Source organism: Pundamilia nyererei, unplaced genomic scaffold (genome assembly GCF_000239375.1).
Source record: "Pundamilia nyererei isolate P.nyererei 1_Seehausen unplaced genomic scaffold, PunNye1.0 scaffold00038, whole genome shotgun sequence".
In the NCBI taxonomy this organism is placed as follows: Eukaryota; Metazoa; Chordata; class Actinopteri; order Cichliformes; family Cichlidae; genus Pundamilia; species Pundamilia nyererei.
In genome coordinates this window covers 1652015-1676847 of record NW_005187439.1, presented here as the reverse complement: position 1 = coordinate 1676847, position 24833 = coordinate 1652015, and the positions used below count along the sequence as shown (strand labels likewise).

The 24833-nt window shown below is 40.1% G+C and overlaps 2 protein-coding genes across 2 annotated transcripts in view; both read left to right on the top strand.

Moving 5' to 3' along the window:
• cfap299 (cilia and flagella associated protein 299) overlaps positions 1-11685 on the top strand; it is an 80047-nt gene extending 68362 nt beyond the window's left edge. The window contains exons 5-6 of the mRNA XM_013910222.1: positions 8627-8756; positions 10980-11685. Coding sequence (XP_013765676.1) covers positions 8627-8756; positions 10980-11072 — 223 coding nt within the window. The 3' untranslated portion in view covers positions 11073-11685. The remainder of the gene's footprint in view (positions 1-8626; positions 8757-10979) is intronic.
• Positions 11686-15641: 3956 nt separating this feature from the next.
• Positions 15642-24415, top strand: bmp3 (bone morphogenetic protein 3). The gene is made up of 3 exons (XM_005730554.1): positions 15642-16290; positions 17580-18502; positions 21449-24415. Exons 1-3 carry the CDS (start codon positions 16014-16016, stop codon positions 21638-21640), a joined length of 1392 nt encoding a protein of 463 aa, XP_005730611.1. The 5' UTR covers positions 15642-16013; the 3' UTR covers positions 21641-24415.
• The last annotated feature ends 418 nt before the right edge of the window (positions 24416-24833 follow it).

Genomic DNA, 24833 nt, shown 5'->3' with positions numbered 1-24833 from the left:
TTTAGTCTCTAGATGTGCAAAGCTGGTAGAGACATACCCTAAAAGACTGGCAGCTGTAATTGCAGCAAAAGGTGGTTCTACAAAGTATTGACTCAGGGGCGGAATAATTACGCACACCCCACTTTTCAGTTATTTATTTGTAAAAAATGTTTGGAATCATGTATGATTTTCGTTCCACTTCTCACGTGTGCACCACTTTGTGTTGGTCTTTCACGTGGAATTCCAATAAAATTGATTCATGTTTGTGGCTGTAATGTGAGAAAATGTGGAAAAGTTCAAGGGGGCCAAATACTTTTGCAAGCCACTGTATATACAAAACCCTTTTGTAAAAACCATAGACTGTATGTAAAAGATGAACTGGACCACATTTTGTGGACATGAAGTGCCATTACTGCATTTTTTTTCTAATGGTCTTAAGTGGGCAACTCCTCGCATTGCAGAAAAAACTTCAATTATGTAGAAGTCCATCAGAAAATGGCCATACTGCTCACTTGATGCGTGGCCTCAGTGAACATTTCTCTAATGAATTTATGGTCTAAATGATTTTTAATCATCAATTTTGATGTTCATTTTGTAAATTGTGTTCCCATTTAGATAAAAAAGATAATGATGGTAGCATGGTACGCTATCATTTAGCACAGTCAGATCCATGTGTTGGGTTTCAAAAAAACAAAATCCAAAAGGTTTAAGTCAAGGCTTTAAAACAATATATACAAAGCAGTGTTGATGTCATGGACACCAAGTTAACCTTTTCTGTACAGTCAGTGGTAAACGCTTTTTAGTCAAACTGATACACCAGAAGTGTGTTTTTACAGCTCGTCTTCTAATAAAAAAACAAACAAACACCAGAACAACACGATGTTCACCTGAGTACTCAATTCTAACAGCACATTATACAGCTATGTTTTATAATTTAATATAAACATAATAAATTCTTAGATGAAACCAAAAATAATGATCGAGTGTGTAGGCGGACAGTTAGTTATGTGTCTGCTAAAAGAGCTGTCAGCTGGACATGGTCATAGACATGATTTGCTGTTGAACTAGGCCCGTGACACTCCCAATAGGTTTAACAGTAATTTCGGCACATTACACTACTCCTTTCAACATTGAAAAGGCCTTTGTGATTTACACTGGAAACATTAACTTCTGAAACACTTGCTAGACTATTTATTCTGCAGCCGCTAAAGAAAAGAATAGCTGAACGAATACACATGCTGAGTACTTGCACTTTATGATATATATCATCCAGCTCCTCTGAGCCCTGTAATGAGACTGTTGACATTACACTGGAAAATGACTGCCTGGAGATAACAATAGAGCTAAGCAGGGTAACTATGGAAAGTGAAAGGACACACTGCACGTGTCAAACAGCCATTGTAAATGCATAGGCAACCAGGAACCGGTGCTGAGAGCAGCGTCATTGTTTCCACCAAATCCAGGTTCTCACACTTTTACTGGTCCATGTGTCTGGGTGTGGTGCCATCCAGCAGCTGGAGCTTTGTGACCAAATGTGCACCGACCATGCAGTTAGTTGCCCTAGTGAGAGTTCATATAGGACAGCGAGGGAGGTGGGTCCAATAAACGTATGAACAAAATTCTCGGCATTGCTTCAAAAAATTTTTCTTTTACTCTTTCCGTCTTTTTCTTGTTTAGTGTTAAAATATCTCACATCTGTCCCAGTAAGCGGTTCACCATGGAATAAAAGTGGTTGACCAAAAAATGTTAATTGTTGTATGGCATTTTGGTATAAATAGTCACTGAAACACTGTCAGGCCCAATTTACAAAGAGAAGAAGGATGCATGTGCCTGAAAGCAAATCTTGGACAATGTAATTTTCTTCTGAGTCTTAAAGGAAAAACCTCAATTTGTATTTCATAATTGGGTCGTTGCAGCAATCTATTCTGAACATGCTTTATTCAGCTCTGTTGGCAACTTGGAAAAAAATGCCAGACCTCTCATACCTTATAATTTTATGCATCAGTGTATTTCCCCACGCAGTTTGGACTGTTCGGAGGCGTCCAGATTATGTGTTTTCTGGAGAGGGAGATTACTTTGACAGCTGGTAGGGAATGGCTGACAGATAGCTAAAACATCAGATGCTGTTCAGTGTCACATTTTCTGACATCTATTCTGTAATAGTAGTACCAAAATATAGCAATGTGTAGCTCTTTATATTGTTAATTTCTAACAAAATAAATAAAGAAAATCTTTTTTTCCTGCTACATTATCATTAAAAATGGTAAATGGCCTGTATTTGTATAGCGCTTTTACTAGTCCCTAAGGGGGACTGGTTACATATCCAGTCATCCACCCATTCATTCACACACTGGTGATGGCAGCTACATTGTAGCCACAGCCGCCCTGGGGCGCACTGACAGAGGCGAGGCTGCCGGACACTGGCGCCACCGGGCCCTCTGACCACCACCAGTAGGCAACGGGTGAAGTGTCTCGCCCAAGGACACAACGACCAAGCAACCTTCCAATTACAAGGCGAACTCCCAACTCTTGAGCCACAATCGCCCCCCATCATTAGAAGTCTTAACCTATTAAGGTCACTGACCCCGACACTAACACTATCTAACCCTAGGCAATCACAATATGTCATTTTTGTTTTGGTAAAAGTCTCTCCCAAGTCTTGGCAGTCAGGTAACCAATAAAATAATCATTTTACCTGAGACCGAGATGTTAAGCCACAGTAACACAAAATTAGGACTGGGATTTGGGTTATCGCCTATAAAAACTTAGACCTCAGAGTGTTGTCTGTTTTGGTTCTTAGTCATCCAGGTCATGGTAGTTTTAAGCACTTGAGTTGAAGGCAGCTGGGCTTCCTTTTCGGGTTTTTGAAAACATTTCACCTCACTCCAAAAGCTTCTTCAGCACTAAAAGGTGATGGGGCATCTCAGGTATTTAACCTCTAGTGGGGCTGGTATCTTGAAAGTGGTCTGAGCATCACTGATCCATCCTGTCTTCATGTGAGTTGTTAAAGTTAACATGAATCATGACTCCAAAGTAAAAGCCCTAAAAACAAGTCCACTTGTCTTCCTCCAAAGATCTCAGAGGGTTAATTCAAAGTTAAATTAATAAACTATTCTGACCATCTGCACATCTGCATATGCAATTTAACCAATAGCTTCAAGTGTAGGCTGAGAGAAAACATCAACTTCTGTGTAAAACTCTAATTTGTGTCAAGGATCATCACCATTAATGAGTTTTGCACAGTGACTTTATCCCCCAAGAGGGAGTTCTACCCATGAAGGGCCTGAGGACATTCATCATGAACCACCTGTAGTACACCACCTGTCTTCACACACCTGCTCATGTCGCACTGAGAAGGCAGAAATTTTCAGTGTAGATTTTTGCTTTTTATAGGAAGATTTGCAGAACTATTCAATCATACCTCGTGTAGGTCAATGACCAATCATCATAGTGAATCTTTTACCAATGTTTCAAGCATTTTATCTGTTATTTAAACTATGTTTTATTTTTATTGTTTATGTCACATTTCTTTTTAATTTAACAGAATCATCTTAACCATCCGTGTGTATCGTACGCCCTTTGTTTTCTGTCTTGGTCTAAAGGCAGAAGCTTTCCTCGGGAGCGGGAGCAGGGTCTTTATCACAATGCTAAATACTAGACCAAGCCTCCAGGGTCTGACATTGGAGATCAACTGTCTGTTGGAATATGACAAATATCCAATCCAGGAAAATATGTTACCAGGATACGAGCAGTAAAGTCACTTTTGTTGTTGGCTGGAATACCTGGTCCTTTTCATAGCTATTCAGAAACTGACCATTCTGCAGAAATATGTATTTACATTTCCCAAAATTGCATAGTGGGGGTCTGTGGGTTTTGTAAAAACCACATGGTTGGATTTTATATTGCTTGTACTATATGTTTGCTTGTAATTTGTAGCAAGCATGCTTTATATGTTGCAGGGAGAAAATATTTTTATGGCTCAAATGCAAATAGTTTTTTGTGAGCAGTTTTATGTTCCACTAGAGATTAGCTCTTAAACAGGTTCTGGAGAAAACATCCTCACGTCAGCCAAACTGCCAGGATATTTCAAAGATCATAGGGGGGCCTACAGTGTAAATGCAAACATTTTGAGATGTATTTTACCTAATGTGGGTGATTAATACTTTATATCTACTGTTAATCATGCACTGCTCTAGTAATGCATCACAGCCGGAGAAATATAGCGTGCAGAATGCTGGCAGTCCTTCATTATGTTGCTATCCCATGTTAACAGCTTGCTGCTGCAATATCAGCCTGTTCAACTCCCCATCATAATATAACTCCTCTCAGATTTATACTCAGACTTCTCCCTGAGCTCCATCTTTGTAGTTGGACCACAATCTGCTGTTGGGGACCAGCCAAGGCTCAGTAAAGCAAGCTTTGGGTACTCGGTGTGACATGGAGTTGTGTTGCTAATTATGCCAATTGTTAATGATAAAAACCACTAAAAACTAGTGCTGTTTGAAGATTTTGAAAACTTGTTGATGCAGTTGTGTTTTCTGGGATTCTGGGATTATTTGCTTGTTTAGAATTTTTAATTTTTTTTTAAAAATGTGCTGGGTCATTTTTGTAAGCAAGCTAGCTAATAGCCAGATGAAGGCAAGCTAAGGATTGGCTTTGATCCCTGAAGCCAACCAAACATTTCTTCATCTATCTAGTGCCCCATTCACATTCAGTAGAAAAATCTGTCGTTTTTCTGCATGATGTTAACTAATGTTAGTTTACCTGCTAACACCAGAATAAATTTGACAAGCTTGAGTCGAGTATATTCATAACACCATAATTTTTTTTCTTTCAACATTGGGTGTAATGAGTGAGGGATAGATTTCACTGAGAAACTGCACACCCACAGGCTAGCAACTTGTGAATCACACAGAAAAGCAAACTTGGTTTTATTCTCTTTCAAGGGGGCCCCATTACAATTGGGACCATAATTTACTAAATGAAAATTATATTTTGTATAAGATATTGAGACGATCTTTTACGGAGGTCACAGACAAAGACACTGAAAGAATGGAGGTTTACAGTACTTTCAGACCTACACATTTTACATATAACACAGACTAATTGTGAGATACCCCAAAGGCATGCATGGCCGTCTTGCCAAGGCAACTTTTTTCAAACTCATGTGGAGTTTGTGTTGGAATCTGTGGGTACTGGGAGACACTGTGTCCAGTATATGTGCATTTTTTAAACACCAACATGGTATTTTTACAACAGCAAACCCTGTTTTTGGATTCTTGAACTGGTTAATGTTCTTAGCATGCATTCTGGTTTTATCCAGAACATTCACCAATTTTCTTATGCAAAAATATTTGAAGGCCGATAGTTATTGTTAAGGCCTCAGACTTGGAGAATAGTCAGAGACCTGGTTGCTAGGGTCACTTGGTGTATTGCCCAACCACTTAGCAAGTGGTTGCTCGCTGTCATTGAGTGAAATCTGTTGCTAAGAGGGTTCTGATACAAAGCCTGCATGGAAGAAGCTGATTTGTCTCGCTGATTAACCATCTAGGGGTTGTATAACTTGAAAAAGCACCAGTTGCTACGCATTCTTCACAGCTTCACTATTACTTAGCGATAGGTTGGCAAGTGTTTGCAGTCAACAGTGTCTTCCATATCATAGTCACTGCTAACAACCATTCACAACCAGATGGGAATACTCATTTTTCCCTGCTGACCAGTGCTTGACAAATGGTTGCCAGCTGGTCTTATGAATGTGTGACTAAAGCCTAACATCACTGGATGTGGGTCATTGTGTGGTTAACATTTCTGGTCCATTGTTGAAATTTTTTTGTTTGTTAGCAAGTAAATAAGCTGAGCCAACATGGCTAATGTTGCTCATTGTTGGTGCTGTAGTGTCACAGATGAGAGGTAGAGCGAAGTGAGCATACTTTTTTTTACATTATATATATATATGTGTGTACTTACGTGACATGCATTAACACTTAAAAAATGTACCTTTGAGCTTCTCAAAGTAATATCACATTTCAGAGCAATCAAATACCAATTACAGTTTGTGCGATACAAAGAATACATGTTTTAATACACAAATATGTTGTAAATTAAACATGTATTAAATCCAGACCGGGCATTGTAGCTCAGTCTGGCATCATTTAAGGTTAGTTTAGCTTTTTTTTTCTTTCTTTCTCAAAAAAAAAAAGTTTAACTAATTTTGAAATTTGTGCCTTTGTTTTACGTATTTCCATGCCTGGCTCGTCTCGACTGAAAGGCTGAGCTGAAACCAAATCCAACATGGGAACAATGCAGGACTCAACTCTATCATAATGAGATGTTTTCAACTCACAACCTCTCATATTTCATGTTAACAAAGGGTAATGATCTTCCAATTTTATGGCTAAAGGATGTTAACTTGATGTTTTATTCTTTTTTTTTAATCAGAAAGCACTTTGCTTCTAAGACACTGCTTGAGAAGTGTTTCTTTGATCAATCATCTGAGAGGGTTAAATGCTACCTAAATGCATATTATGTAAAAATACTAATAAATCACAGCCTAAATTTTATGCACATGCTTATCAAATTATCCTCACCTGCAAGTCCAAACATTTTGGTTCCTTTTGCTCCATCAAAACGTTGCATAGTCTTGTTCTGCTGTATCAGAAATAGCAGAAAACTTAAAAGCAGATCAGGATCCAGTCGGATGCTGTAAATTAATCAGTCATTTATTTTGGAATTCAGACCTGTCTTTGGTTTCACTTGCTTATTAGTCCCAGCTTTACTCTAATGCCTGGCTTGGCGAACCCACAAACAGCATCCCAGAGATCAAATTGGAAACAGACTTCTCGCTATTATAAAAGTTGCATTACTCTGCAGGTTGCTTTTCTTTCTTTTCTGTAAAACAGAGTTCTTTTATAACCTGTTGTTGAATAATAATATGATAATGGTGGCTGTGAAATGCTCTGAAATCCATCAATCTTTTTTATTCCTCATGGTAAGTCATGACCTCAAAGTGGTCCTTTTTCTTTATTTTAAGGCCTCCTGCTGCGTGAGCCTATAAAGAGAAATGTTCCACAAAAAAAGCAGAGGGTCGAGTAGCACGCACCACTAGGACTACGCAGCAGTCGTTTCCTCCTAATAAAGTCTTAGAAAGTCATGCAAAAAATGTTCTACTCTCATACTTTTCTTTTTTCTTTATAACATATGAAGTCATTATTTGACAATTTAAGATAAAACGTATTACAGTGTTCTTGTCATGCAGAGATCACGCTCTGTGACTTTCCAATGCTGCTTTCAACTTTTGACTGTTTGATTCGATGATTATTTCTAGTAATTCTGCAAATATGCTGCCTAACCAATCTAAAAAAAATGCCCAAATTAAAAAATTATTTACAGAGTTAGAGGAAAGATGTCATGCAGAAGAAATGGTCATGATGATTTTTTTCTGTTTGTTGTTGTTGTTTTTCATTTTAGTTCAGACCTGCATATTAGTTTTATTTTCCAAAAGAAAAGTCACGGCACTCCCCACCAAGTGCTATAAATTACCTCCTACATGCTTTAAAACTGTGTTTTACTCACACAGGCTTAGAGACCAGTTGATGACCGCTTGACAAACGTCTTGGTCAATACGGAAAAATTAGTATTCCCCAACTATTTGTGAGTGGTTTCTGGAGTTTTCTTGCTGTTGCTAGGTGAAATTGGTCACAAAGCAGTATATGATGCTGCATCTGAATGCTTGCTGCATTTGCTTAGGTCATTAACAGATTTTCCCATTTGTGTGTAGCTTGTACTGACCATGCCACAGTGTCTGCAACTACTTGCAAACTACGTACTAAGTGTTTGCAGACATGCTGAAGAGGACAACATGGAGAGCGTTTGTCTTCAAAGTCAAAGTTAGTAGTAGTTAGTGAGAGTTTGAAGACAAGTCATTTTCCTCTATATAGACTACAGGCAACCACGGCATTCTGCTAAAGACCAAAGCAGTCGCCACAAGTTTTTAGGTGCAGTACCCTCTTTGTGACCTTTTTCACCTAGTGACACCCAGCAGATTCAGTCAACTACTCACAAGCAATCAGGAAATGCACCTTTCTTGCCTATCAATTGAGGGTTTCCAGGATGTCTCCAGGCATTTCTATGCACAGGTCTCTAGGCCTATGTGAATGAGATCTTAAGCACTATGCTTGTGCAGCTTCAAAGCAAAAACAGAAGCCCAAAAGGACAGTGAGTAGAATGGAAAACACTGGTTCATAAGTTACATTCCCACACTTTGTCACTTCAAAAAGTGCCAGATGTTCTTCTGCCTTTCCAAAAAAAAATACTTCCTGAGATACCTTTGCTCCCAAAAATGATCATCACTAAAGTGGATTCAGGTGGTTTGGTGGGTAATGCCAGCCCTTTTGGTTTTCTTTAAGACACTTAAACATGATGGTAGCTGTGCCATCATGTTTAAGTTGGAGTCATCTTCCACTGTCCGCACAGGCATCGGCTGCTGCCAAGATTGCAACATTTTCCAGCTGGCCTCAGGGAAAACCAGTGGTATATCAGTGCAGCAGTAACCCCATGTGATTATATAAAATCCTTATATAAAGGATATTCAAGCTTTAAATAAAATGACCCCAATCATCTTACATTTATTGTTGCCTCTTTTTTACAGCTACTACAATTGGAAGACACAAGTGTCCACTTCCAACTCGAGCCCAAACTTTGAGGTGATTTATGACGACCCTAACGGCCTTCTCTTTAAGAACAAGAGGGACAAAAAGATTCTGAATTTGGACCCTTTGGTAGGTTTTTGTGTTGCTGTTGTTATTGTCCTGCTTTGGTTTTAAACCTAGGGAGACAAATGGTGCTGCTAATTAGACCGGGTCACCTGTTCCATCGCAGTAAAAATGTCTCAGGGGAGCAAAAAGGGGCTTTAGGGCAAAGACTCTTTTCTAAATCCTTTTTGCTGCACAACTGACTGCTTCTGAAAACAGATTTTGTTGTCCTTTTGGCTCAGATGACTGTGATGCACCTCCAATATCCTGATCATTTCCTCTCTTGTTACCTTTAACACCTTTTACTTTGTTGCGCCATTTTAACGAACTGCAAATGTTCCAAAGAAAATCGCTTATTTTTTAACTAGTCACAAGTTACTTCAGAGACTGCACTCTAAGAGAAGAGGTTGGGGAGACAGAGAGAGATAAAGAAATCAGTGGGAGGGAAAGATATTTGTGTTCCACCTGCACAAAGAAGGGAGGATCAAGTGGTCGAGACAGGTGCTTCCTCTACACTCAAAAGCTGACAGGGGCCCTGGAAGAATAACGACTCCCTAATGTTTTTTTCTCTCCAGTTTCCTTCTTTGCTGGGGGGTAGGGAAGTAGTTGGTGGGGCTGAACTATTTTGAAATTGCAGACAGAGCTGTGGGGACTGCGTTTTTGAGGCCAAGCGCCAAAATGGCAGCACAGTGTTCTAGCTGTGGTCGAGCACCGCCCCAACCAGGCTGTCTATTAAAAACACAAGCGAAGGCATTGGGAGCCAGACACAGCAAACCACCCGTGTGCCCAGAACCCAGCTCAGCTCAGCCCAGATTGGCTCGACACGGAGCAGCACAGAACCATCCGGCCTTTAACCCGCCATGAGCTCACTAGCTGCTCATGTGGCCTTAGAGCCACCGGAGAACCTTCCAAAATCAAAGCTCACATCAACTCATTTGGGGTGGCTTGTTTGTTTTTCTGCCTTTGTCATTCCATGACCGCTTTTCTATCCCTGCCAGAAAGTGGGTTGGGGTGGAGGGGTTGTCATTTTTCAGTTATGACAATGGCTTGATTGGCTTGGCAAAGTAAAAGTTAGAGAGAAAAAAACCCCTTGGTGCTCAAATTTGAAGAACAGGGTAAGCTGACATGAATTTAAATGTGAGTGTTAATGACACTGTTTGGTTTCTATAACATTTGAAAAAAAAAATGCTTGGCCTTAAGCAGCATTTCCCACTATCTCTCACTGTGTCTGTGACATCAGGTTTATTGGCTTATTTTTATTGATGCTCTTTTAAACTTGCAGAGGAAGACTGTCTCAGTTATTAGGACACCCACAAGTGTGGCTTAGGTAAAAGTGTAAATTGAGTGTAATGGTTCGCTATGGTTCCGTTCCCTCCAGAAGCTTTTGACACACTTAGCCTGAAATAAATGTTCCCAGCTGGTAGTGGCTTCACATCTTAGTGGTGGGGCTGTGTCAGCTTTGACAGCCAAAGTAACACAAAACATCTTGGAAAATGAACAGTTACAGTCACTGTCAAATTATGCAGCACTTGGCCTCCCCTTTAATATACCTGCTATTATAAAGAGGTGTGCTCTAGAGATGTGCGGTTTTGTTTAATTGCTAACATACTCTCTCTGTGGCAGCTGTCACATTTTCAGTATGGAGTAAGAGATATTTTTAATTTAACACTGAAACTAATATTTCCATGCACTGGAAAGCTATCTTTGGTATTTCTAAAACCACCGATAATAGCAACTCTGTATTTATTTGAAGATTTTAGCTTCTTTCAGCTCACAGTTTTGGTTCTAAATGATGCAGGTTTGATGCAGAAAAAAGTAATAAAGATTATGTTTAAAAAGTCTCATGAATTCACCTTTTTTGTTCTAAAAAAACAGAAAACTTTCATAAATACAGATCATAAATTTGTACAGAAAGTCCTTAATAATGTCATAAATCAAGTGACAGGTAGGGGCCTTTTCTTATAGACTTCTATAGAATCTGACTCCTTGTCTAATGCCCCCTGCTGGCCATTAGAGAGAGTGCAGATTTTAGAGTTGTCCACATTGGCTTCACTTTTACAGACGGAAGCTACATCCATCTTTTCTTATACAGCTTCTGAAAACATGTCTTGAGATCTTGAAAATTCACGAGACCAGTCGAAAACATCACAAATGTTTAGTTCTTTGCTTTGCGTTTGAATGCACGATTGTAGGCTGTAGACAGCACTACCCCCAAACAAGCACCACTAACTTCTCTGTGCTGTGTTTCAGTCTGGTCCTGGCGAGGACTCCAACAGGACATTCCTGCAGTCGGACATCTACATCCATGTTGTCATCTACGACCACAACGTCAGGACAGTCTAAGCTTCACAGGCCGTCGCCAACACTTGCATACATATGGCACGTATTGGAGAGCACTGGAAGCCTCTAATTTGACTGAGTTGCTGTAGTTGGACTATCATTTACACTGTTCCCCTCATATCATGCATGCCATCTGGGTGGAGGTGTTGTAGTGGAGAAAAAAAGGCTTTAAACTGAGGAATCCCAGAGGATGAAGTTGATGGACTCGTGTGACAACTTGGAAGTTTCTTTGCAAATACTCTGGGGTTTTATGTCTAACTTTGGCCTTAAATTGTTGCATCCAGGTTTGGATTGACTGTGCTTTTGGCACTTACCCAAGCAAGCAGAGTTAGTTAGGGGCAAGAACCTGCTCAGAGACCCCAGGCTAGTATCATCATTTGGTCTGGCATGTTTTGGGCTGTTTGTCTAAACAAATTAAAGGCGTAAGAGCTTTGAAAGATGATGGGGGTTGCTTTCATGTCCTCCCCCAGGCTGCGGTAGCTCCAATTGGACTGGAAGAGTGGGTAATGGGCTTAAAGCATTCCGTATGTTTCCAGATGCAAGGCACACGTTACGGGACATCAAAGTGCCCTATCATTTACATATTAGTCATTCACTATGACATTTTTAAATTATTTTCTCAGAGGGCTTTTGGTAACTTAAATCCCTTTAATTTCAGGATTATTATTTGTTGTTTTTTGTAACAGTATCTAAATCTAGAAGTTGAGTCTTTATTAGTTCATAAATTTGCTTTCTGTACATTCTGCTGACTCAATGTCTCTGCATGTAGAAAATTTGGGGGGATAGCAGTAATGCTGCTTCTCAGACTTATCTACCTCTGTTTATTGTGTTTAGTCCTTTTTTGGACTAAACATGTTCACTGGGCGAGATTTAGGGTGCACCCTGGACAGGTCATCAGTCCGTCACAGGCCTAACAGAGGGACAGTCAACCACACACTCTCACATCCACACCTACAGCCAATTTGGAGTCACCAATTAACCTAACTAGCAAGTCTGAGGGTAGAAGACTACCCAGAGGACACCCGTGTAGGCACAGTGATATGCAAACTCCACACAGAGAGGCCTCAGCCAGCCAGGAGATTCAAATCAAGAACCTACCAAAGGTAAGTAACAAATAATGAACACATTAAATCTTGGTTAATTAATCCAGACATGCACGCATAAATAAATAAATGGCTAAGGGTTAGGATTGGGGTTTTATGAGTGGCTGTTCTGAACCTGTATCTGAACATTTATCTGCTGCACAGACGTGCAAGTGATATCAATCTTTTCATCTAAATCAAATAAGCTTATTTCCTTAACTGCTGAGCCTTTAAGCTCACACTGTCACCTCCACATTTTATCTCGCCTTTATATTAATTTTCTCATTACTAATCTATCACCTGTTTTTCCCCTGAAAGTCACAAGCTTCAAACAAATTAGTTCATTCTAATACAAACGTCTAATGTTTCTCATCTGGCTTGATACCAGAGAAGCCTTCCACTTGCTGCATCTGTTTGTTTTCACCGAATTGGACCCTGTTGTCCTCATTGAAATAATATGTGTGGTGACAAGGCTATTTGGGCTGTGGTTCTGTAAAAACTGGGGTTAGGGAAATGACGGTCTGGTTTGGGGTTGTTAATCATTACTGTTCTTTTGTTTTTCCTTCCCTTTTTTAAAGACGATAGGAGTTCTGGGCCTGTTTTTGTGGTTATCGTGAGCAAAGCTGGTGAAAAGTCTGATGGAGTTATAAAAGTGACACAGATGGGAATGTAGGATGTGCCTATTTTCAGTCTTTAACATGTTTTCGTGCAGTTTTATGTATTTTTTTTATCATCTATTTGTGGTTGCTGGTGTGTAAACTGATCTTAAACTGTTTTTTTGTTTCTTGCTGTAACTACAACCTAAGTAGCAGAAGTATATTCAGACCTGGTTTCTCTGTTGACTGCCTTGTTGAACAGCATATTTAACCTGAGTGCAGGGCGTGTTGTAATTGAGAAACCTTCCACCTGCCTGTCTCACTACTTGCTTATTTGTTGTTGTTTTTTCAGTTTTCAGTTTGGAGATTTTTTGTAATTGTGTTTGGAAATGAGAAGTCAGGCAGCAAATGAACACTTCACCCTCATCTACAGCTGTTTAGGTTTACAGGCCACGGCTCATTTATGTGGCCAGGTAATGGCGATGGAACTGGCTGCTTTATTCTCTCTCCCACCCTGAAAGTTGCATCAGTCATTCCAAATACCTTCCAATGAAAACAGCAGATGTGCACAAGACGGGAAAAAGGCCATCTAAAACAAACAGGCAAACAAGTGCACTGCATCTGAAATGCATTGGTTGTTCTTTGAATGCCTTACCTCTGTAGAAGACAGCATTTAAAACGATTACTGGAATCCACCCAGATCATGTGTCTGCAAACAGGGATGATTTCACAATAAAGTCCAGGTTAAACAGTAATATTCCCCTTCATTTCCTTTATTGGGCTTTTAAGCTGTTGGGGTTTTAACTGAAGCGTTAAAACCCCTAATGTTAAAACATTAGTTAGAGGTCTGACTTGCCCCTAATATGCACAACTTGAGTCAAAGAGGTGGATTCAGACTGCAGCAGAGGCACGATTCAGTCTTTTCTATGAAACAAGCTCATAGAAAACCTCAGTTTGATGTCTTTTTGTGTAGTTTTCACTCATAGATTATTGTGTTTGACATCTCATTACCTACAACCTTATGATTAATAGATTAATATTGGCATGCAGATATTACAATAACCTTGTGAATCTAGTGATAGCTGCTGACATGCAAAAATAAATTCCAAATTAAATCCTAAGCTAAATTACAGCGCTTTCACTTTCAAACACACAACCACTTTTTACCCCTCAGCCAAAAAGGCTGATGGGTTATTGTTGTCACCCGTTGGATGGGCGAGTGGGCAGCGTAGACACCCAAGTTTTTGAATGCGCTAACTTGAGAAGGATGTCACCTGTCCAAAAATACAAACCCAATAAAAATGTCTAATTAGCAGAGGTGTGGCCTAGCAGACTTCTGCTGATTGGAGCCGCCTGTGTTGTACCTAAAAGCCTTCCTGTACAATTGTTAACGAAGGGTGAAACTATCGAGACCAAAACCAGGTTCAAAAATCCTGTTTTAATGCTATAGATTTGGGAATGTTATACAAATATACGAGATTGACTCACTTTTGGGGCCAGTCTCAAGTGGCCACAACTGGAACTGCAGTTTCTGACACTTCATGTTGGCTTTATTTTCAGAACTGCACGTGTTAACATAAAAAAAAATAGTAGATTTAAACTAAATATTATAGCTGAAGTGTTGTTGGAACATTTGTTTCAATCTATAAAGTCATGGTTTTGCAAAGTTTTTTCTATCTAGAACATCAGCTTTGATGTACCAAGTATACTCTATCATTTGAAGTGTCTTTCAGCACAGGAGTCAATTAATTGGTTTTTCATTGGATAGTTAAATACCACGGGCACCGTTGTTAAAACTCACCAGTTCAACAGTCACGGACATACATGTTGAATTTGACCATTTGTAAGTTCCTTTACTTGAATACGTTTTCTTTTCCTTTGACAACTGTTTTATTATTGAGGGCAGTAATACTCTTAATCACTGTCCACTTTAGGGACTGGTTTTAACTCTGGCTCACAGTTAAATCCAGAGTTCTCCAACATCCAACTTACAAAGTGCTAAATGATCAGGCCCCGTCATATCTTAAAGACCTCATATTATCTCATATCCCAATAGAGCACTTTGCTCTCTGAGTGCAGGCCTGCTTGTGGTTCCTAGAGTTTCCAAAAGTAGAATGGAAGGCAGAGCCTTCACGCTCCTCTCCTGATGCTTCTTGCTTATCTGGTAGCAGCTGAAGACGTTAAAGTCATTCAGCCTGTTGACTGCTATGAAAGACATGGCATGCTAATATTATTGCCATCAGATGTCCAAGGGCGGGGAAATGCCCTAATCATTTCCTCCCGAGTGCCCCTGAAAGAGGACCAGTGGTGGGGGGGACTGCAGGCCGACTGGGTGGGGTGTTCAAACCCCGCCTGATGGGCTGTTTGGGGGGAAGGCGGGGAACAGTATGCATCCGGATCGGACTGTGATGGTACAGGATGTGTGTGCTTAACTCCATTGAACTAAACTAAGTAGGGAAGAAAGCCTTTAATGCCGACAATAAGCCGCTTCATTCAGCAGCGCGGCCCGGACGCGCAGCTCTGCGGAGTAGAAATTGCGCACGGAGGGGCTGTTCTCTGGCAGCAGTTTAGGTGTTGAAATCAGTTCAATAAACCTCTGGAATGTCGTTTAGTAAAATATTTTCACGCTCTCCGTCTCGAGTCAACCGACAAAACACGCCCCCTTCGGCTCTTGATAACGAGATAATTCGAGATAATTTGTCCCCAGGCTGAATGTGCGTAGAAGTATTTTGAACAGGAAACTCTCTCTCTCTCTCCCCCTCTCTCTCTGAGGGTGAGCATGTGTACGTGTGTGTGCGCAGTGTGTGTGTGTGAGAGAAAGGAGAGAGGAATACCCAGCTGGTCCCACAAGCCCTATAATACCAAGCACAACATGCTTTACCTTCAATGAAAGCTGAGACTGAGGGACGGTTGACTGCTGGACCTGAAATCAGCTTAGAGTCGGAGAGGCGCAGTTTTTCTCCTTCTGCTTTCTCACACCTCATCCTGCGCGCCGGAACCTTTTTATCATTATTATTTTTATCTTTTTACTGACTTCATTCACTGACTCAAACACATTTAGACCTGCAACTTATCAAAAGTAGAGACAACTTGGATAACGCATCTTCCTCTCTTGTTGTGACCGGTGTCAAAGGTGATGGTGTCATTTTCTTGCAGAGGACTCAGGTGATGGTATGTGTTTCTGGAGATAGGGGCCACTTTCGGAAACGTGTTAGTTTTTCCACAGCTGTTATTTTTTCGTTTGCTACGTTTCGTTTGCCTCGAACATGGCACTCTACTCTCGATTTGTGATCGTGCTGCTTTACGGATGGAGTTATTTGTGCGTTGGATTGTGCGCGATGCTGAAAACGGACAATATCCCCGAGAGACGAAAGGTGGATTTTACGCATTCGGTGGATAAAAAATACGCGACAAAAGAAGACCGGGATGCGCTTTTACAGGATACGATGACGGAGCACATGCAGATGCTTTACGCGAAGTACAACAGCGCTGGATTTCCCTTCAAGGACGGCAACACTGTTCGTAGTTTCAAAGCGCATTGGGGTATGTATCAAATGTTTTATGTATATTAAGAACACCGACTTCTACCAGCATAGAAGTCAGTGACCGGCATGCCTTTTTGATGTTATATGTTTCCATTTTGCCTCAATCAGCTTGAATCACCTGCATAGTAAAAATGCAAATCGGCACATTTTTTCCATCTTTAGATGAAAAACTTAAAGTAGAAAGAACATCTATAATATTGAGTAAGTCTTATTTTATAGAGAATAATGTAAAATTCGTTATTAAGACCGATGCCGTTCATGTGTGCGGAGCTGAAAAAGAAATACACCTGTTGATCCAGTAATGGAAATGTGAACAACCTGTTACGCATTCCTTTTGCCAGTAAGAGTAAAAGATTCGCATCAGATGGTGGCATGCAATTTAACATAGCTTGGCCGCACAACTGTTCACACCTTCAGATTTTACTGTCAGATAGTCTTGATAAATTTTCTCTCGAGCCAACATCTGGCAGCTGCCCAGACTGCCTGAGCTGTAGCAGAGTTTGAGTTTCCACTGCAGCGAGCGCTAATGTCCTTTCAGTGGGAGCTTTTTTCCTCTCTTCTTCAGGTTCATTTATAGTAACTTTAATCCAATAAACCCTCAAGTGTTTACACTTCGCTGTGTTATTATCACTCGGACCATGGGGCGACCAGTTGCCACTTAGGGTTAAACTTTGTTAGATTACACTGCCTCCTGTCGCCCGGCTGCTGTATGGTATAGCATTAAAGGGCAGGTTCACCCAAATCACAAACATATTTCACGATTGATCCTCAGAAGAATTTGGCCATGCAGGAGTTTTTGGTTTTTGCTTGAAATTTCTGCTTTTATCCCAAAGCAGTGAGTGGGAGTTTCTGCTATGTTGTTGCAAGCAATGACATGTTTAAAATGTTAAAGAAACCTTCTAAAGTACTGGTCTGTTCTTTCTTTACAGTGACAATTTTCTTTTTTATTGAAGCAATCCTCAAAATGAAAGCCTGTTAAAGCTGTTCCATGGAATTGTCCTGTGTCCTGCCGATCTTTAAAAATATTTTGTAATTAATGATTTTTCAATACGTTTTTTTAAAATCCCAAAATAATTCTATTGCATTAGGGTGAACAACTGTTTCATGACCTGAGCAAAAAAAGTGCACAACATAAGCCCGATGATGAAAACGCTGGACTAAAAAGAGGAAATACAAACATATAAATTATTATTACTAGCAGTAAAGTTTAGGAAAAGCCATGGTCAGTTTTGAAATGATGTGAACCGTGTTGCACTCTGTTCATGATATTACTCATTATATGCACAGGTACTATAAACAAGAAACAGCTGCAGATTTTCAACCTCACCTCCCTCACCAAATCAGAAGACATCCTGTCAGCTACTCTTCATTATTACATTGGAGACCTTCAGAACAGCACCCAGGGCTGCTCCAGGTCCAAAAGCTGCGCTCGCCATGGTCCCAGGAGGCACAGCCACATCCACATGGTCATCTGGAGCTTTGCATCTGTGGATAACAAGATGAGGACTCTTGGACATTTTCGGATCAATGTGTCCACCCTCTACAGGGACTTCATATCTTGGCAGTGGAAGGACATAACTCGTGTGGTCAACCAGGCCAAACACCACGACGAGCTGCTTATTGGGATTGAAGTGGCTTCACAAGGTTCCCAGGCGTGGAAGAAGCTCCTGTCAGACCGCTCACCCTACATCCTGGTCTATGCCAATGACTCTGCCATTTCAGAGCCTGAAAGTGTGGTAGCTAATCTCCAGAGGCCCCACTCAGTGAGAGGTGAGGGCTCCATTTCACACGGCTTCCATAAACTGGGACTACAAGAGCAAAACGACACCGAAGGACAGCCGCAGCCCAGACACAGGCGCTCAGTGAATGTTCTCCTACCTTTGCAAAACAATGAACTTCCTGGTCCCGAGTACCCATATGAGACGACCGGCTGGGACGAGACAACTCCCTACGAACCATTTGAAAACAAACAGGCACGCCGGCCGCGTAAAAAGACACGCAAGAATCAGCGGCATAAGATGCCCTTGCTACAGTTTGATGAGCAGACGATTAAAAAGGCGCGAAAGAAGCAGTGGAACGAGCCCAGGAACTGCGCTCGGAGATACCTGAAAGTTGACTTTGCCGACATTGGATGGAGCGAATGGATTATATCGCCCAAGTCGTTTGATGCCTATTATTGCTCAGGGTCCTGCCAGTTCCCCATGCCAAAGGTGAGATTCAAAGCCCGGTAGCACCACACTATAGTGCTTTTAGACAGTACTAAAGGTGCCAAAGCAAAAAATTAGTGGGTTAGAGAAGGTAAAGCTCAGTACGGTGGCAATTATAGTATTTCTACCAATTAGCTATATGAAGAGGGAAAGCTGATCTTTGGTAGACTTCGTCATTATAGATGGGTCACTTGTGAGAGCTGGTTAAAGATGGAATTTTTTCTTTTTAAAGTGATCACAGCCTAAAATGGTAGCACTAATTCAATACTCTCTAGACAATACATCTGGGAACCTGTTTTTGTTTTTTCACAACTGAAGATTATAAATAAACCAAAAACCAATGTTTTTTTTTGTTAAATTTAGTTTTTGTTCGGTTTTTATATTAATAGTGCAGATAAAAGTTTTATGAAAGCAGTTTAGGCAACTTACAGGTGATCTGCAGGAGCAGAACTCTTTATATCCTCTACATGGGCAAAGAACCAAAGGGTGGTCCGAGGCAATAAAGTCTGGCTATTAAAGATGGTGAATAATCCGCTAGCTGATTAAATTGGAGAAAACAAATCAGACAAACTGCTACGTAAGTACAAAAAACAGCGATAGCACATTTATTTCTGTCTGTAATGGAAAATTGTGATAGCTTAGCAAAGCAACATAGTTCTGCAGTATATAGATATTTAAAAAATTTGTAGTTATACATTTTGTGTCAGAGTCACTGACACGTAACCATGGAAGCCGTGTGTCATTCAGTATCGGCCAATGCTAGGCTGCACTGCTAGCCAGACTGCTAATTAACTGAACTTCCTGTCTCTACAGTTCACAGATTTAAAATCTATTTTCATTATGAAAAGAATGGGATTAACAAATGTCTCTTTAACATAGCTACAATAAATATGTGGCTAATGCTTAACCTCATCCGTTATACTGTCTCAGTTTTGAATGTTTGTAAGTGTTGGTCACCTGGGCTATTTTTCTCTCATTTAAACAACTGGCAATTTTCTAATATTTAAGAGCCACTAGAAACCACTCTCACTGCAATCTTATCATATTTTAAATACTGCAGAAATATGCGTGGTATTTTGCCCTAGATTGATGTGCTGTGTGAGGTTAACGTTAGCAATGCTAGCACCAGCAGTCCATCTTTGCAACTTTATCATTTGCAAGTCTCATAGTGAATTTACTAATGGTTCTGAAAGGATGATGTCTATTTAGTTGCTATAATGAAAAGCAAATAATTTGTCTATCCAAGCAGAATTTGTGTTGCTGGTTGGCAAAGGAAAGAACATTTAACCATCTCCGTACTTGCAGAAATCCTTATGGCCTCCGCTCTGGCTGCCTGACAATAGTGAAGCCCATTAGGTGGTCGTCCCCATACTTTTAAGCTAAAGTTAAATCCAGTAGCTTCTGTTTTTCCAGAGTAACTTTTTTGAAAACCATTTCTTTACATGGTGATTATTAATGATTCCTTATGACGCAGTCCTAAATGACAGTCACGCCTCCATAAGGAAATGATAAGAATAGTTGAAAGTTAGAGCCATCAGTTTCTGTACCAGCAGTGTACATTATTGGCTTGGCTTGGCGACCCCTTTAAGAATTGTTTGGCTCTGTAACTAAAGACAGCAGACATAAGTCTTTAACTTTTTTTTTTTTGCAGTATGGTATACATTATGTAAATAGGACGGGCTACATTCAGATAGCAGTCTCTTTACTGCTTTGCATTAACTTAACATGGGTAAAATCAACCTCAGGGGTCCCTGCTATCTTTCTGTTTTATATAACAGGCAACAGTGGCAAGCCTTATGTCATTGGCTTTGATCTTCAACAGCAGGGTTAAAGTAGTTACAGTAGTTGTGCAGATAGTTCTTCATGCTTTTATCTTCAGATTGTATCTTTGTCTTTAAAGATGCACATCAGATGTAAATCTAGATTTAGCCCAAGCAGTCCTACTATATTAAACCTGCAGTAATAGTGAAGCTACAGATGTCATCTAATATGCTTAGTAAGAAAACCGGCGTCCTCATAAACAGCTGGTTGACCTCCTCATCAAAATTCAATAAAAACGTTATTACCTAAAACAAACCAACAAGTATCTTGAATGAAGTATCTACAGAGGATAACGTTAAGCCTTTACACAGAAGATGGAAATAAGTGAGAGACACAAAAAAACATCTGCCTGATGTTAAACATCAACTTCCCTTTTAGCTCGTGGCACCGGTGATAAGATAACCACGCAGGTATTTTAAACATGGCCGGAATGCACGAGCTACATCCACTTAATTCATTAAGTCGGAGTCACAGGTCTTTGTAGTCGGAGGTAATTAGTCCCAGAAGTAGAGCCTAGGGCTTTTAAGGCAGCCGCCTCCCTCTCCTGCAGCTTTTCTGCTCAGCCTGTGCAGAAAACGTTGTCTCGTTTGTCAGGTTGAAGTTTTAGAAGCTTCTAAATAGCCATGATTAAAAGGGTGCACTTTTTTTTCCTGTGGAGTGGTGTGGGAAGACTTCTATCGCTTACTAGTTCCTGTTGAGAATGAAGCAGCTGTGCAGGTGAACTGCTGGGCGTGTAGAACTTAAATTCAGACCCACAGACCCTTCGGCCAATGCTGCATGCTAGTTGCACTGAATAATATTGCTATGCCCTTGACAAATAAGATTATATATGATCTTAAATGGCAAATAGGAAAACTACATGTGCAGAACTTCAGCAACAAGTAAAGTTTGATATTGTTGAATTGGTTATAAATTTGGGGACGTTTTGAATGTCTTTTTTCTGCTTTCAAATATGTTCGGTAGAAGGAAAAAAAAAATGTACGTGTGAATATTTGCTATCACTCTGGGTTTCTGTGACTCTGGAAAACAAGGCCCAGCTTGTTAGAAACATGTCCTGTTGGCTCATCAAAAGTTCATAACTGTTTAACTTTTACTTTAAAATGACATTTATTTGCTCTTTTTTTTAAGGCTCTGAAGCCATCTAACCACGCCACCATCCAGAGCATAGTGCGGGCGGTGGGCGTCGTCCCAGGCATCCCCGAGCCGTGCTGTGTCCCCGAGAAAATGTCTTCCCTCAGCATCCTTTTCTTTGACGAGGACAAGAATGTGGTGCTGAAAGTCTACCCCAACATGACAGTAGATTCCTGCGCCTGTAGATAGTTTCTTTTTCCTCCCAGGCCTCATCGCACACACCTCGTGTCATAAAGAGAAGTAAAAAACAAACAAAAAACCCCACATACAGCCATAAAGACGGTCTCTTCTCCTGTTTCTACAGTCATACACTCACTCAGATACAAATAACAAGTGAATACAACTTCCCTTTTGCACTGGAGGAGAGCACCGCCTGTTGTTCCAGGTGACGATGTGACTGTCAGTGGGAAGAAATGGATCACGTGAGTTATCCTAGTAAAAGTTGTATTTTAAACGTATTTATCATCGCTGCTCAGTTATCAGTTGGGCGACGGCAAGGTGGATGCGATCATAAACCCACTATCAAGGCATACAAACACCAGCTGAGGCATAAAAGAGACAAAAACTGAAGGAAAATATTCACTTTTCAGGAAAAACCAAAAAGATCTTCATTTCAGCTGGTGCCCGTGGGAGGGCGAGGTGGTTGTACTCATCTTTCTCTCCTTCACAGCTTGAAGTTGTCACCTCCAGGTCACCTCTGCTCGCATTTGCATGGTTTTTGTTACTATGTGTAAGTATTTATGTCTGTACTATCACTGTGTTATTCACCATACGAGAATTTATTGTATCATTTTTTGGCTTGGCTGCTATAAAGGATTATATTAGATTCCAAAGCCAGAATTGTGACGTAGACTTTTAGGTTGCTTTACATATTTATGTTTAACTCTGTTGTTGTACAGAACCAACATTCTTTTTTTTTAGAGTTTATTATAGGTGGAAGAGTAAGCTACATTCATATGGTCTCCTCATTAACAGGGACATTCTGAGGCATGTTTTGCTTCTCCAAGAAAATGAAAAAGCTTCATGAGTAAACCTCGTAGGTGAGGCCAGATTAACTTGTTAGCATGAGGCCAGAACTGCAAAAATTAATGCTCAGTGAGAGGCAGCTGAAGGAGAAATATGTTTTTGACGTACTCTTCTGTTAGAAACTGATGGAAAGTGTTGCGTGAGGTCTCGGAGGTGGATAACATTTCTGAAAAAGTAACTTGGCTGCCTTTAAAACCCAGCAGAAGATGGATTTTTGCAGGGGTGCAACTTCTGCTGGGACGTTTTTCTTCTCTGCGAAGCTCCGCTTCAAACTCAGTTACGTTCTGATCCGTTTCATGAAAACACCAGTATTACTGAGGACCAGAAACTTGTGGGGCTGCGCTGTAGGCATTTGGGGGGAAGAGCTTTAGGACGGGCTGACAGCTTTAAGCCATTCATTCGTACAAATTGGTAGATGGCTTAAAATAAATGAACACTCCAACTATCAGGTCAAAATGAACTTTTTTCAGTGTTAAATTGAGCACAATTTGCAGTAAACTGCCTGCTACCAAACTTAGCAAATTAATTTTTTTATGATTCATTTAAATACTCTCCTCCCAAAATTTTATTCTCACAGGAAAAAATACATATGCAAGTTTTTCTTTTTTACCTGTTTTTCCCCAAAAAAACTTCTTGAAGGTATAGGATGTTGAAAGGTACCACTACTCTGACTTTTACTTGGATTTCAGTTTCACCTCTGTGCTGTTTTTCAGCTTCAAGAAAAACAGAAAAGTGGTACTTGGTGCAAGCTACTAGCATCAGCTGGGTACAGTGGTGGCAGTAGAAAAAATGAGATGAAGCAAAAACAAGCTGTGCATTATTATGTCCTTTCTGTTATTCACGTTTTGAGCAATATGACCGTCATTATTATTACTGTGTATTATTCTACAGAGTGGGTTTTACATAAATCATTAGAGGGTGTGTTATTCGAGTCAGATCAGCTACAAACAACAGGCACACCTGGAGGAGCAGTTAACGTGTCGTAACCTTGCCTTGAGTTGTGCGTTATTGTCACAGTTCATAGAACCAAATATTTATTCAGAGCAAATAGACGTAATTATAGCAGCGTTTTTTATCTATACACTTGTACATTGCCTTTGTATATAGCTCACTCTACTACAATGATGCGTCTTTGAGATAGAAGTGCCTTTTTGAATGGGTGGATTTCTGCTTCACAAAAAGTTCGAGTTGATTCATCGTGAAGCTCAAGTCAAAGCAAGCAGCTATTTTCTTATGGTACAAAATAGGCTCCAGAGTGAACATAGCGCGTATTCTTTTGTGGAATTTATTCTCAAATGTATTTCAAACAATTTTGATAATCCAGAGACATTTATTTTGTGTCAATACCCGAGGGCAGATTGTGTAACTTTCTATATTTTGTACTGACACGTTTTACAGTTTGTGCTTCCTCGTTTTGTGCCGACACGATTTTTAGAAATGCATGTTATAGAATGAAGTGGCTTCCTCCGTTGGTGCCAGTACAACTTTGCAGATGTGACGACTGCTGACGCGTCACTTTTTGGATCCTTGCTTTTTCTGCATTTGTGACTCAACTTTCCGAGTATGAATCGGCGCAGTCATCTACAGCGCAGCGCATCGACCTTTACTTCACTGTTTCATCTTCTCGTGTAAATGTTGTGCTGTAGGTTAAACAAAGAAATGCCTGTACAATAAGCTTCATAAAATATATTTGTATATGGAAAAGGCCTTTAACATGCATCTATTTATTTTCTCTATGTTGCATATCTTGTAAAGGTGTGGTCTGGGAAAGGGGGGGCCGAAGCTCAGAAATGTCGATGGTCTTTATATCTGCGATGGACATTTGTCACTACTGACTAAAAGTGTGGTGAACTGTTTAAAGGTCTCCCTCCTCTGAGCTCGGACCCTCCTTCCAAAGCATTCAAAGAAATGAATAAAAGTATGCAAGAACAAAATCTATCAAGACTTTTATTGTATTTATTTTTTGTCAACCTTTGGTTATGAAATGTTGTATCCCATTTTAAAACAAAACAAAAAAATACTTAAAGTTCATGTATTTTCTCCCTCTGTACCTCCTGAAAATAACACAAAATCTGTTTCTGAGGTACAAGGTACAAGTACCAAAATTCAAAGGTATATCTGTATGTACAGGGATGTTTGTCCCTTTATTAGATTATTTACTTTTTGTTCATATACAGTGTATATATATATATTTTCAGGATTGCGTCAGACAAAGGCAGGTATAGATACAGTGTAGCACATTATGTGTGCTGATTAGCAGTCCAGTTAAGTTCAATCACTTTGTCTTCAACCACTTTAAAGTGTTAAAGTCCAGCTATTTAGCTGCCTCCCCACATATCTGTTATTACACTATAAC